The 15,607-nt window shown below is 40.2% G+C and overlaps 1 protein-coding gene across 10 annotated transcripts in view; it reads right to left on the reverse strand.

Moving 5' to 3' along the window:
- The window catches only part of SIPA1L1 (signal induced proliferation associated 1 like 1), a 313,038-nt gene that overhangs the window by 64,963 nt on the left and 232,468 nt on the right, over positions 1-15,607 (reverse strand). For all 10 annotated transcript variants that reach the window (XM_058655252.1, XM_058655253.1, XM_058655255.1 and 7 more), the window contains 2 exons: positions 9,525-9,628; positions 5,316-5,473 (listed from right to left, as the gene is read on the reverse strand). In XM_058655252.1, coding sequence (XP_058511235.1) covers positions 5,316-5,473; positions 9,525-9,628 — 262 coding nt within the window. The remainder of the gene's footprint in view (positions 1-5,315; positions 5,474-9,524; positions 9,629-15,607) is intronic.

The raw sequence follows: 15,607 nt of genomic DNA on the forward strand, positions 1-15,607 counted from the left end.
GCTATAGTCCCTAATATTTGTCACACTGGTTGGGTAATGGTGGAACCAAAATGTTGGCTCAGGGCTAGAATGTCCAGAGGATTGTAAGTACTGCTTCACACAGGTACTTTGGAAATAAATTTCCAGAGAAACCAGAGCTGTTTCAGGAGAAAGCAAGGCCATGCCTGCAGCATGGGGAAGCCAGTGTCCTCCTGTACAAATCCCCAGGCAGGCAAATGCCGTGTGTGGGCTGCCCTTGGCTTCATCTCCAGGATGACCTGAGTCACCCCAGCCAAGCACTTGGTTCAATGTCATCCACCCTATATAGAGTAGCAATCAAATACATAACTGAGCTCTCTCTGGGGATCAATATTTATTGACTCTTACTAAGTGCCACCAAGTGTCCTTTATCACGGGAAGAAAATGGCTACTGCATTGGAGCAAAAGGGATGCTGAGGAATTTTAACTTGGAATAGAGCTCCTGAAATGGAGTTCCACCACTTGACCCACATTGATTTTTTTTTTTCCCTTCCTGAAGCTTGAAAATTCCTTAAGGGAAAAGGACATAAATATTTACTGTGCACACACTATACTCTCTGTCCATGCTTGTTATTTATAAGATTTTAAAGAGATGTCAAGCACCAAAGGGCTGAAACGGAATTTAAGAAAAATGTGGTCTAATTCTAAGAGCTTTTTACACTACATCACATTGACTCCTTTTAACATTCACTACATCTTAAGGTTGGCATATGGGAACCTTTGAGTAGCATCCATTTCTAACTTCCTGAATGCAGCTACTGTCCATAAGCTAACATCTGTATTAAGGACTCAGAGTCATTACTGTAAGTATCTATTAATGTTCCAGTTTTAAATTTAATGTTAATATTTTAATTTCAAATAGTGAGTTGGCTCTAATTTTTAAAGATGCCCTAAGACTTTCTTCACAGTCTTTTTTTTGTTTAAATTAAGTCCCTGATAAAGTGCACATATTGCAATCAATTTATCTTTAGGTTTTCTTTGGTTATCAGATTCCTCTCTACTGCTGTTCTATTATTTCAACTTGTTGAAGAAATCAGACTGTCTGCTGTACAGAGTTGTCCCAACTCTGAACTCCGTTGACTCTAAGCATATCCCACTCTCTTGTGCATTTACGGTAAGTTGGCTTCTCCAGAGGTTTGGTAAGAGTCATATTTAATTTTGGGGGAGAAAGAGCAAGACAAATTGGTGAGATTTGCCCCATTATGGGGCAAACTTTCATTTCTTCTGTACCATTTTGCAGTCTTCAATGATCAGTGTCTATCCCCAGTGAGTCACTGACTGCTGAAGAAGGTGACATCCTACATATGAGTCTTACAGAGTGGAACCCTTAGACGAGTGAGGTACATCTGGGACTTTTATTCCCAAACTGGAGTAGACCTTGGGCTACTCTGTCTCTGGCACCTCAATCTTTGTCATGAACAGTTTTTCTGCATGTCCCCAGTCAACAATCATAAATCAATATTTTTAACACATGTGTGTCCTTAACAGCTCAGTCATCTTTTGATTTTTTTCCCATTGGTTGCTTCTAATCTGCTCTAACAACTTGAATCAGACAATTAAGTTCTCTACAATGAGACAAACAAAAGAGGTCAGAGGACTCTCTTTATCATCTAGGAGCTAAGCTTTAGTTCACAGGCTGAGTGACTGAGTTCTTGGCTATATAGTGACTCTCCAGGATGAACAAACCCCTGGAGTTAGTCTGAATCAAGTCAGTTTTTCTTTTATTATCTCTCCAGACCTCAAGGAGGTACAATAATCCATTCCTGAATGACCTTATCTTTGGATGCACTGTAAGAATTTTTCTTTCGGTTTTCTTGTTTTATTTCAGGGTCGAGAATACTGCTTCACACACAGGTAAGTGTTAGATACAAAATTAGCCAAAGATAAGACCACTGAAGTCTGGTGACATTGGCTAAGTTTTCCCAAAACTCTATCCCTACAGGGTTACTCGGATGGTCCAGTACTGCAGAGGCCTCTACTGCCTAATTCTCTCTGCTGCACTGCAGTCTTCTTAATCTGTCCTTCATCCTCCTTCCTATGTCCCTGGCTTCTGCATGTATCAGTGATCACTTCTGAAATTACTTGTCTCGCTCCCTTTGAATTCCGCCCATCTCTGTTTCAAACACACACAAAATCTCATTCTCCCAATTAAAATTACTCAGAACTCCAGCCAGTTCTGACCTCTAAAGGAAATGACGTTTCCAGGTTACCAGTTAAGGCACCATGCAGGAGCATGTCAAGAAACACACAAGTGTTTCTGGGGAATAAACTTGGGGAGCAAGGGATTGAAATGATAAAAATATTTGAATTATTCTAGCTATATTACTTAAGGATAAAGTTAAATCACATAAAAGTAGTATAAATTAGCATGTGTCTGAGCTTTTCCAAAGTAGCCCTAACAAAAGCAGCCTACACATTTCTATACGTGGTGGTTTGGAGTGGCTGTTGTATGAGAAACATAAAAACAAAAAACCAAACCCTCATAGTGTGGATATCCTCTGAAAACTGGTTTTTATTTTAATCTTGATATACATAAATATACATAAATATACTTATTTATGTATATTTATCTATACACAAATATACATAAATATACTTATTTATGTATATTTATTTATACACAAATATACATAATATATTTATTCTCATGAGAATCTGAGCGCTTCCTCTTCTACTCTTCACCAAACACTAAGACTATAAGGGAAGTGCCCTATTTATTCTGTACCTTCCAACATATCCTCACATCCACACACACTAAAGGGAACGTGTCTGGCTCATCTGAAAAAGAAGGGGAGGAAATAATGAAAGTTAATAAGATGACAAGGTTACTGCTTTATAATCGCTTGTGATTTTTTTCCCCACGGAGATACTAACCAGTACGTCTCCTTGGATTCACCAAAGACTCCAATGCACAGCCTATACTCAGTGTGTTGGCACTCACACAAGCTCAGCAGCTGGGGGACTCCAGGGCCATCTGCAGATTCAGTGCAGGGACACTTAGGCTCACCTCCTGGTAGACTCCCGGCTAGCCCATGAGGGATTAGAAAGGAGCTCTCCAGGCAGAGGATTCAAAGAGAGACAGCAAATGTTGATTTTCAGTGAGTGCTGAGGACTAAAGTCTGCCTCTGCTGGCCTCATGATCTGCTCAGACAGCTGCTGTCCACTACGGAGGCCACTGGGGACACACAGCTACTCAGCACTGGCAGTGTGGCCAGCATGATGAAGGAGCACTGAATTGTAATAAACAGAAACTGTAAAAACTAATACTCAATTCAGTTATTCAAAAGAATAACTTCTTATAAGCAAGTTTGGAACAATATAGGCATATAGAACCACTTTTTCAATTATTTATTTCATGAAACCTGAATACAAATCCAGCACTTCCAATGAAAATCTTTCACAGTGCTTTAAATCTGAAGTTATTTTAGATGCAGATTTAGCTCAAAAATTATTAACATGGAGCAATAACTTCCATATTTTAGAAATTACATGTTAATCCATGTTGAAATGACATGATTTAGAAATACTGGCTAAATACATTATTGGTTCAAATAACAGGCTTAATTTCACTGACTTCTTATTACTTTAAAAAAATCAGGTATCATTAACTATACAATTAATGTGTGGCTTGCATTATCTTTCTATCAAGTAAGACTGATTTAGACAAAGACCTGAAAAGAAGAAACCTTGTTTGAAAGAAATTGTGAGGCTCTTTATGTCCCAACATTCACAGTGTGCATTCAAAAGAGGTTCAGGTTTTTATCTGCAAAACATGAATCCCAGGACCTAAATGCAACAGTTGCACACACCACCCATGGTCGACTGGTCTGTGCTTAATCTCCTATTCTCTGGCTACACAAGGTGGCTTTCGGAGGCCATGTGCTTGGGACAAGCTTTAGAGTCTCCAGGGTCAGGGTCAGGGTTCCCCTCTCCGATCCCAGGAAACCCACAGTCCTCCTAGGAAGCTCTCTTTCAGGCTCTAGCACTGCAACAGCCCCAGTCTCCAGCTGGCAGGGGTGAGGGGCAGCTCAGAGGAGAGGCCTCCAGGTACAGTCTGAAATCAGGCTGAATACACTGTCATCTAACTCCGCCCAAGGCTGATGAGCTAAACTCAGGCAAACGGCATGACCTCCAAGGACTTAATGTCATTATCTAAAAATGGAGATAAAGGCCTACCTCATAAGCTCTGTTTTACCGTATTCTTATTTATTTACCTTACCTCATAAGTTAACTTTAAAACATAAGTTTTAAAGATTAAAAGATTTGTGAATCTCAAAAATCAATTGTTAGTCTGTGTAGCTCATTTTTTTAAAAGATTTTTTTCTTAAATTTTATTTTTATTGCAAAGTCAGATTTACAGAGAGGAGAGAGAGAAAAAGAAAGATTTTCTTTCCACTGGTTCACTCCCCAAGTGGCTGCAATGGCTGGAGCTGAGCTGATCAGCTTCTGGGTCTCCCACGTGGGTGCAGGGTCCCAAGGATTTGGGCCGTCCTCAACTGCTTTCCCAGGCCACAAGTAGGGAGCTGGATGGGAAGTGGAGCAGCTGGGACACAAAACTGGCAACCATGTGGGATTCAGGCTGCTGCAAGGCGAGAACTTCAGCCACTAGGCTACCACGCCAAGCCCATTATCATTTTCTACACAGAAGCCAGTTATGTTACTTTAAACACGAACACCTAACGCAAACAAGGCCTAGTATTTTACAACACCTAGAGTTCCCTTACACATCCTGACACTACAGCCACACAAGACAGCATCACAGGTTCCTAGAAGCCTCATTGCCCAGCCCTGCCAGTACCCTATGGGAGCCTGCAGATAGAGGCTTGAATTCCAAGTCTCATGAGACTAGGTCAGCAACTGACATTGAAACAACTTCAACCAATGCTTAACAAAGCACAAAAACACTTCTGATATTAAAATAGAGTACACCGAGATAGTTGTAAACAAGGTTTGGTTTTTTTTTAACAACATTTTTTTTAAAGAACTTCTCCATGTATTATTATTTTTCTCTCTGATCATGCCATGCCAAGAGAAGAATATAATTAGCAGTATGAATAATTAGTTAGCTGCTGACCAGATGGTATGGATGACGGATGTCACCTAAGAAGGAGGTGCAAATGGAAACAGCAGGTGTCTAACCAACATGTCTCGGGAATGCCAATGCCATCGGGTTATACTAGCTGCACGCACAATTTAAACACAAAAGGAGACAGTAACACACTTCACATGCCTGCTTTAGAGCGCAGAACCACTCAGGGCCTCCGTGCAACCAGCCACCAATGTCCACCCAGACACACCTGTAACAGACGCTGTCAGTGCCAGGGTTGTGAGCCCTGACGATGACGAAGACGTGCTGAAAGTGGGATCGGATGTTTTTCGGGCTGAATGGTTGTGCTCCAGGCTCTTGGAAAACTATTGTTACAATATCATTTCCAATGTGCCGCTTCCGTAGGAGCTACAAGACAACATAAGCAACCAAAATAGGTGATGATACTGTGTTTTCCTCCTCAATTTCCTTCTGTAACTATATTTAAAACATCCAATTCTAATTAGTACACATTAGGGTAAGTAATCTACAGTTATTATCAGTATTAGAACCAGTCTTATCATTTCCTCCAGGGAAGAAAATGGAATGAGAATTCTTAAATTTACATAAAAGATAGTCATTCAAGTAGACTAACCAGTATCAGGCATGGTATGCCAAGTTTCAGCATCTCTAAACCCTAGTTTCCATAACAACAGTTTTGTTCCATTTTTATGTAAGAAAAAAATTTGCCATGAGAAAGATTTTTAGAGATGAAAAAGGCTGAGGTAATTACCATACAATTTATGTTCTGGTTTAATTGGCTTCATTTAAAGCAAATGTGGCAAATGTATTTTTTTAATACTTTTTGTATCAAAGCTGGAAAGTACAAATTAATAACATTCCACAATGCTGTAGCAATTTAAAAGCAGGCTAAGTTTCAAGTTTAAACAGCTTCTTTAATTACAGTGAAAGCTGCTTAAGACCACCTTGTGTTGTACATTAAATGGTGTTTTGGAAGGGCAGCCTACCAGCTATCTCGCTGCCCCCAAACACAGGGACCAGAGAGATTTCAGGGAGAGGTTTGTTAGATGGGTTAATCCAACAGCGAAAAGAAAAACCAAACACAATTTCTGTTTCTCATATGCTCTTGCAAAAAAAAAAGTAAATGACAGTTATATAAACTATTCATTAAACTGAAGCATGCACACAAAGCTGTTTTAATTCTGCAGTGACTTTAAGGTGTACAAATTACACAATGGCAAAGAGCAACCACTTCTACTGCAGTGGTGCGGAATGGGATCGGCTCAGATTAGGGTTGACAATCGGGAGTTAGGCTGTTTAGAAAATGTACTTTTGACCTCAGGAATCTGAAAGCATACCAAATTATCTCCTAACACTGAACTGATTTCATTTCAAAGCATAATATATAATCAAGATGCTAAGGAAGTAAAGGCTAATTTGTAGTGATTGTACATAAAACATACCAAAAATTTGAGGTTATTGCTCTACTCAGAATCATGGACATACTAAGAGCTGATACAATTTATCCATGTCACAATTCCTGCACAGATGTCCCTGTGTGTGTCATTCCTTTAAAATATGTCTTGACATAAAAAATTAGTGTGCTACTACTAAAAGACTCACGTAGAAATGCATTCATTTAAAGAGTTAATATTATACCTAATGAAACATAATATTTACATAAAATGATGCCTGCTCTTTCTTTTTCCAAACATAAAATAACCTAAACAGAAGAAATTCTTGGATCTGGTGTGGTAGCCTAGCAGCTAAGGTCTTCGCCTTGCATGCACCAAAATCCCATATGGGTGCCAGTTCTAATCCTGATGGCCCCACTTCCCATCCAGCTACCTGCTTGTGACCTGGGAAAGCAGTGGAAAATGGCCCAGGGCCTTGGGACCGTGCGTCTGTGCGGGAGACCTGGAGGAAGCTCCTGGCTTCTGGCTTTGGATCAGCGCCCCACTGGCCACTGCAGTCACTTGGGGAGTGAATCCGCAGATGGAAGATCTTCCTCTGTCTCTCCTCCTCTCTGCATATCTGACTTCCCAATAAAAATAAATAAAATATTTTGAAAAAGAAATTCTCTAGCTAAAGAATGAAATGTCTCAATATATAGAGAGAATGAATTTCTTCATATGACAATACTTCAAAAAGTTTGTGGAAATACAATTAAAAGATAAGCATCAATCATTTTTACATAATACACATGTTCATGAAATTTCTGAACACCTTTCACCTATGGACAGTACCAACTATTTTCTTTTTTTCTTTTTTATTTAAGATTTACTTATTTTTATTGTAAAGAGATTTATAGGGAGAAGAAGAAAAAAAGATATTCCATCCATTGGTTCATTCCCCAAGTGGTTGCAATGGCTGATTCAAAGCCATCAGCCTCTTCCAGGACTCGCTCCCACACAGGCACACAGTCCGAACAACTTGGACTCTCCTCCAACTGCTTTCCCAAGCAGCACTGGAAGTGGCGTAGCCGGAAACAAACCATTGTCCCTATGGGATGCTGGTGCTTGCAGTCAGAGGATTAGTCATCTGAACCATTGTGCCAGCTCCACCCATTACTTTTTCATTCTGATGGCTGACCAAAACATTTTTGCCTTGATTTTATAGAAAAACTAGGTGATTTTGGTATTTATATGCCGAGTCACTCTACCGAATACACTTCAACACCTTTAGTTAGAAATCAACAATTCATATTCTTGTTAAGGTGGGCATGTGACATGAGGGGTTAATATTCTGACACTGGCATCCCACATCATATTGCTGACAGGTTCCAGTCCTGGTTGCTCCACTTCTGCTAATGCTAATGTGCCTGGGAAGGCGTGGCAGGTGGTCTAAGGGCTCGAGGCCCTGCTGCCCAAATGGGAGGCGGGAACAGAGTTCTAATCTGGATTTGTGCCAGCTATGTGGGCATCTTGGGAATAAACCAGCAGATGGGAGATCTCTCTGCTGTTCTTTCAAATAAAGAAACAAATATTTCAAAAGCCAGTTAACTGGGCTTGTTACTTTTTTTTTAACCTTCAACAATCTCTTTTCAGTGATCAGGCGGAATAGGCCTTTATCTTTACTGTGAGACTATTGACTGGTACATCTACATCAGCAGGGTATTTCTCTCTCAGAGAACCTTGGAATTTATAAAAGAAATCTGTCAACAAAGTCTGGATAAGGAAGTTTATTTTAAAACAGGTTTATTTTAGGTAAACACTCAATTCACTGCCTTGCTTCCTATTTTTTATTATGAAAGGCACAAATTTTGTACCTAGATTTGATGAAGCCTTGAGTGCTGAGGTGTAGATTAGATCAGTGTTTGGTTAAATTCTGTGAAAAGAGGATGTGATTCACTCTGCAGCTGGGTCTGTGGTGTTAGCACAACAACGGGGAGTAACAAAAATCTCTGTCCATTTTGAGGTCACAAGTACAACCACGTCTATTCATGTTTCTAATGAATGCTCTTTGAATGGAGACTCTGTTAGACTTCGGCCAGGTGTTAGTTTTTTTGACTTACGCCTTTTAAAAAAAGATTTTATTTATCTGAAAGGCAGAGCAACAGAGAGGACAAACAAGAGAGGTCCTCCACTGCTGTTGCAAGCGGCTGCGACATCCAAGCGTGGGCCAAGCCACAGCCAGAACTCCACGCCCGTCGCCCCGAGGGGCAGCAGTCCACACACTTCCTGAGTGCACCATGAGCAAGAATGAGGAACAGAGCAGCCAAAAGTTGAAGTGGCACAAATGAGATGGGATGGCTTCATCCACTGCTCCACAATGCCAGTCCCTTGAAATATGTTTTAGAACAACAATCATTTATTCCCTAAAATAATATTGCCAGTTTCCATTTTTCTCATTAACAACGTGTTGCATTTTACTGTTTCACATAGGTTTTATTTAGCAATTAGTCACTGTGTGTGTTCTTTTTTAATCTTCTTAAGAGAGATTCTGTGTATGATACGATGTAGTCACATGCACTGTTGTTTATTTGGTAAATTTCCAAAGAACACATAAAGAAAGAGTGATACTCTGGGACTTTGTTGACATACTCCCCTCCAGGAGAATATGGCATCTTTTCTGAACCTTTTTCTTAAAGGAAATGCCAGATTTCCCCGGCCTGAGAATGGCGCTTCCCTCGCTTCTGCAGGTTCTCTGTAGCCCTGCAGAGCCATCTCACCACTGTGGCTTCAACTTGTTCCCTTCAGATTTCATGAAAACCACATACCCCATGAGCGAAAAGCAAATAATTAATGAACAAAGCCATCCAGCTGATTGCTAACCTAGACTTAGTGACTCGTCATTTGTTTCCAACTCATTTGGTATTACTTCCACATAGCACAAAGCTTTCTGCTATGTGACAGGTGCAATAATAAATTCTGGTTTAAGAATTTTACAAACTTGCAACTTATGGCCTCTGGGGCACACAAATCAAAGCTGCAAACACAGCTAACACGTGACCTCTTACCTGTTGCTTGTTGTTGGGTGTGTACGGCAGCATAGTAGAGACATGGAACATGATCTCATAGTCCTTGTATGTTGTGTACAGAGAATGGGTTCCAGTGGAGTCAGCTGCAGTTAGAAAAGTACGTTAAGATGAAATGACTGTAAGAACAGAAAATGCAATTCATTAATGAGAGCAAGCTCCCCAAAATAATAGAAAGGATTCATGATGAAAGGATCCTAGATAAGACATCCTACGCATGTTCTTACCTATATTTTTTGTACCTGACCCTGACATCTTGTGAGATCTATGATCCAGATCACGTCTCATAACAATCTTTGCAAATGCATAAAATATACAACAAGATTTCAAAATAAATGTAATATATATATAATTATATATTATGATAACTTTAAAGTATGATATGTATAAGATTTATATGGTAGGAACTGACAACTAATCTAGCATCAATTGTGCTTTTGAAGGCATGATGGATGGGCAAAGCAATATTCGGAGGTATCTGAAATAATAAATAACATGAAATATTTGTGCTTTCTGTTGGACAAGAAAAAATGGAGCTTATACTACTGTAGTCTGTTGCTTATATTTACAATTGCTAAAATTCAATTTGGAGTCAACGAAAATAAAGATCAAATTATTTCACACTCATATTTTAGACCCCTGAATTCTGTCCACAAATATCAAGCTAAAAACCTTCTTTTAATACTTTTAATGCCTGCAAGAGATGAGATAATTAGAACATAACACTGAAAAAGCATCACAGCAATGTCCACAATGTTTTGTTTTTTTTTTTTCACAATGTTTAAGACTTCAGTGGGTTGTGATCTCATCTTCCAGAAGGAAAAGAAAACCTCTCCTGACTTCATTATTACTAAAGCTTCAGAATCAATTTACCTGCAAGTACCTGGAAACTGCAGAAGAGAATCATCAAATGCTCAACTGGGAGTATTTGTTCAAATTCAAAGGACCTATTCCAAAGGCCACAGGAGGGCATTCACTCTGGTGAAACCAAGCCTCCAACAGCTACATTTTTGGAAGACCCAAGAAATTTTCTACCTTTGGCAGACTGAGGTGGCAAGAGACAGAAGTCCTCAAAACTGACTATGAAATCAGGGAGTTAGTTTAAAAGGTAGATTCTCCAACCCCAGCCCCTAGAAACATCCTGCCGTGTGGGTAGGGCTGGCACAGAATGCTACATTGAACAACTCCCTACCCCCATCCTTCCAATGCAGTAGCTCCACTGCCATGAGTTCTACTCCAAGGGCAGATGACAACTGTGGTTAGTCATGGCTGATGTTCTAAAGCCTCGAATTTCAAGCTTGAATTTGTTGGAGGATCGTAATTTTGAAGTCATCATGAAATGGTTTTAAAAAACAGGAAAAAGATAACAAAGAATATCTTTCAAAAGTTGAAAGACATATAACTACCCAGAAAAAAAAAATCTCTTAAATGTCTATGACCTCCACACAAGCTGCCTGGCACTACATAGAAGTACTCTTCCTGAACTATTTCACAGTCTTGAATATGAAGAACTTGTCTATTGTTAAAAAGGGCCCTGCTATAAATATCTGTGGAACTGATTAGTACATTTTTAAAATGAGTATGTCAGCCTTGACATGCAGTTACATGTATCTCCAGTCAATTTTCAGCAAAATTAATGAGCTCGAATAAAAAGACTGTTACCCGGCACCATTTATTACCTCTTGCTTCATCCGGCTGACTAATTCTGAAAGGCTGACCAGCACACAGAGAAGCCGCTGTGGGCCCTGAGGACCACTTGTTTTTCTGCTTATGGTCCTTTCTCTTCTCCGCATGTCTCACTTAATACAACGAATGCTAAGCAGTGTTTTTTCCTGGGGAATTTTGGAAATTTCAGGGTTTATCATCATGCATATTTTAAAGATATATTTACTCATTTGACAGAAAAAGAGGGAGGATGGGAGGAAGAGGGAGAAAAAGAAGGAGGGAGAGGGAGGGAGGGAGGGAGAGGGAGGGAGGGAGGGAGGGAGGGAGGGAGAGAAGATACACAGGAAGAAAGATGCTCTGCAATAGGCAGGCATGAACCAGGCTGAAGCCAGGAGCTTCATCCAGCTGTCCCACATGGGGTGTGCAGAGGCCCCTGCACTTGGGCCATATTCTGCTGTTTCCCCAAGGCACACTGAAAGAACTGGACCAAAAGTGAAGCAGACATGAACAGACAACCACTAGATGATGGCTTCGCAGGTGGTGGCCTAATGTGCTATGTCACAAACTTGGCCCCAGCGAATCTCACAGTTTTGAAAATAATTTTCAAACTTAAGGCATTTCAAATTTTTAAGGATGAAAATTAGTGTTAGAAGAAATTTCCTTTCTGAGAAGGGAATTCTCCAATCCTGAGATTAGTGTGTACCTAACAGAGTTGCTAAGCTAAATTTTACCAGGAGAAATGGAAAAGGAGTATGTGCTGTTATTTTCTAAAGAATAAAGCATTCAATGTTCTTATATCATTAATGACCATGAATTTCTGATACCATGAAGTTTCAATAGAGTGACATTCAAGAAAATTAAAACAAGAAAAGCCCAAAAACAAAAACAAATGTTTTTGAATTTTATTGAGGGTAGACATTGAGAGTTCCAGGAAGGGAAATGTGCCTGTAGGAGAGGGCGCAGGATGCTCCCCATGGGAGGCAGCTTCCACACTTGGAAGCAGATCCAGGCACCGGTGAAGTCATCCTGACAGTCTCATACCCTGCTCCAAATCATGCTGCTGGTGGGTGGCACACATTCACAGACACAGCGCCCTTTGCGTCAGTCAGAAAGCGAAACTTCCAATATTCAGGCTAGTTGTTGAGAAGATGGGACAGAGTCCAGCACGGTGGCCTAGCAGCCACAGTCCTTGCCTTGAACTCACTGGGATCCCATATGGACACTGGTTCTAACCCCAGCGGCCCCGCTTCCCATCCAGCTCCCTGCCTGTGGCCAGGGAAAGCAGTCAAAGATGGCCCAAACCCTTGGGACCCTGCACCTACATCGGAGACCTGGAAGAGGTTCCAGGCTCCTGGCTTCAGATCAGCACAGCACTGGCTGTTGTGATCACTTGGGGGAGTGAATCATCAGACTGAAGATCTTTCACTCTGTCTCTCCTCCTCTCTGTATATCTGACTTTGCAATAAAAATAAAATAAATAAAAAAAAAAGAGAGATGGGGCAGGATATATAAGTAATGGATCTAAGCACACACCCGATTTGCAGCAAAGATGAATGACGTCACCACTATGTCTTAAGAAACAAAGCTTTGGCATCAGTGATAAAGACCTTCATTTAACAAATGTGCACAGTCTTTACCAAATCAAACAACCATATTGACCACTGCCCAATCTGTGCTTCAGTGTAATAGTAAAACACCCCTGGGAGAAGACGAAAAATGTTGTACTGGAGCCTGCGGTCACAGCACATCTATGTAAAGTTTCACCCTGAATGAATGCTGCTGCCTTCAAATGTGAAGGCCTGCCAAGGGCCTGGTAACTAGGATCTCTTGTTCCCCAGCATTGCCTCCCATAGCTGAGCAACAACAGGGATATTATTCTCAGCGGCTCTGCAAAGGCATGGGTAATATCTTAATTAAGCATTTCTGTTTAAACATAATAGGAACACACTGATAAACTTCAAGCACAGCTAGTGTTCTATCATCTTGGATTTCTCTTGCAACTCATCCTTTTGCAGGTAGTTCTAAAGTCTGGATGAATCCAAACCAGGGAAAAAGAAATTACAGTTTCATATAATTATTCCCTGGTCACTGATAGATAGGTCTGAGTGAAGAAAAATCGTATAAAGTGTATGCATAAAGTTCTTAATTTTAAATATTTATGATCACAGAGAAACGTAATCTCAATTAAATACATATATATGGACTGAAAATATCAGTAAAATGAAAAAGACTAGAACATATTTTAATGTCCTCACATTTATAGAATAAATTCCTGACAAAATCACAAGCATGTTAAGAATCTGAGTCACAAGGATAGTCTGAAACGTCACAGTGAGTCAGATGCATCAAAGAACCGTATGCCACAGTCAGATGCACACAGAGTTCACTTCCATACAGCCTGGCTTCAAAACCAGTGCCCAGGAGCCTGGCAGAGGCCACTCAATTCACTTCTGGAATGCCAGCACATATTCCAGACAAGCCCCACTTCAAACCTGTGATATTATTTCATTTACCCACTGATGGAATATTTGGGGAAGACAAAAATTCCATCAGCTCCGGCCTCTAAAGTATTCACTAGTATTGTTTCAGTGTGCTCTCGGCCATGGTGAAGGGGGAGAATGAAGAAGAGATAAAACGGAGTTAACAGCACTACCTTTGCTACAACAGACAACTTCATACTATGCTGGTTCAGGGAATGTGTGTTTGTGCACAGGAAGGTACCTGGGGCTCACGACTTCTAAAAACCACCAGTACACTCAGAGGAAAGGGCAATGTGCGGACTGGAGCTCAGGAATCAGCCTCTTTCCTTTATACATTGAATGTTTGAACAATGCCGATTTTATCCTTTGCCTTATCAAAGTTCAAATGTAGGATTTTTTTTTTTTTTAAAGATTTATTTTATTTTTATTACAAAGTCAGATACACTGAGAGGAGGAGAGACAGAGAGGAAGTGGAGCTGCCGGGACCAGAACCAGCGGCCATATGGGATCAAGGCGAGGACCTCAGCCACTAGGCCACACTGCCAAGCCCAGGATTTATTTTTTTACGAAAAAATCTTCAATACATTTAAGACCCCAAACCTCAACTGACTTTACAACACAGACTGCTAATAGCTGCAGAGGCAGTGGGCATTAATATCCCAGTAAATGAATGAAAGCAAGGGTTTGAAGGAATGCTTTCCAAGGGGCTTCAGTAACCTATGTGCTGTCTTCTCAAGTAAGACTTGGCTGGGAAACAATTCCCAAGTCATAACCCACATGCGCAACCCAAGATGAGGGTGGTCTTCAGCTTTCAAATAATAAGCTGCAGGGTGGGAAGTTTATCTTCAAATTTTACTATAGAATGAGGTAATTAACTGGGTCTTATGTCACGCAAATAAGGAAACACAAAGACAGGAAAAAATTCACTACTGAAAATTTTTTCATTGAAGAATTGTCCCAACTGATGACATACTTGTTTGTAGCTTGCTGGATTCAAGTCCCTATTTCAGAGACGAAGAAATGGACATCATGCTGATAATGGTGAAAAAGAAGACAAAGTTTGATGGTTCATCAACCCTTCCCTTTTACAGTGACTCCCTCCTTACACAGGTACTAAAATCTAAATACAATCAGCACATATCAGAAGTATAACTATTTTTTGAGACAGTTTAGGTATCATTCACCCAAGGGCGGAGGACACAGCCGAAAGGCCCCACTTGGGGCTTCACTGTTAATATTAAGAAGCCAAAATCAAGATTTGAACAAAAAGATGCTACAATGTATACCACAAAATAAAAAGAATCATCAGGAATTACTACAAACAGCTATATCCAACAAGCTGAAATACCTAGAAGAAATGGACAGATTTCTGGGAACATCCATTTACTAAAATTATCCAACAAGCTGAAACACCTAGAAGAAATGGACAGATTTCTGGGCACATCCATTTACTAAAAGTGAGTCATGAGGACATAGAAACCCTAAACAGATCATTAACCAAGATAGATACTGGATGAGTAATAAAGACCCTCCCAACAAAGAAAAGTCCAGGACCAGACGGATCCACTGCTCTATTCCACAAACTTGGAAAGAACTAATTCCAATTTTCTTCAAAGTATTCGGAATACTTAAAAGAGAGGCAACCCTCTAAAACTCCTTCCATGAGGCCAGCATCACCTTAATTCCAAACCCAAGAAAGGATACAACAAAGAGACAGAACTATAGAGCAACCTCCCTGATTAATATAGATGCAAAAATCCTCAACAGAATAGCAGCACATTCAACAACACATCTAAAAGATCATTCACCTGGACCAATCAGGATTTATCCCTTGTATTCAGGGATAGTTCAAAGCATATAAATCAATAAATGAGATAACATTACATTAACAAACTGAAGAGTAAAAACCATATGATTATC

Source organism: Ochotona princeps, chromosome 26, assembly GCF_030435755.1.
Source record: "Ochotona princeps isolate mOchPri1 chromosome 26, mOchPri1.hap1, whole genome shotgun sequence".
Taxonomy (NCBI): Eukaryota; Metazoa; Chordata; class Mammalia; order Lagomorpha; family Ochotonidae; genus Ochotona; species Ochotona princeps.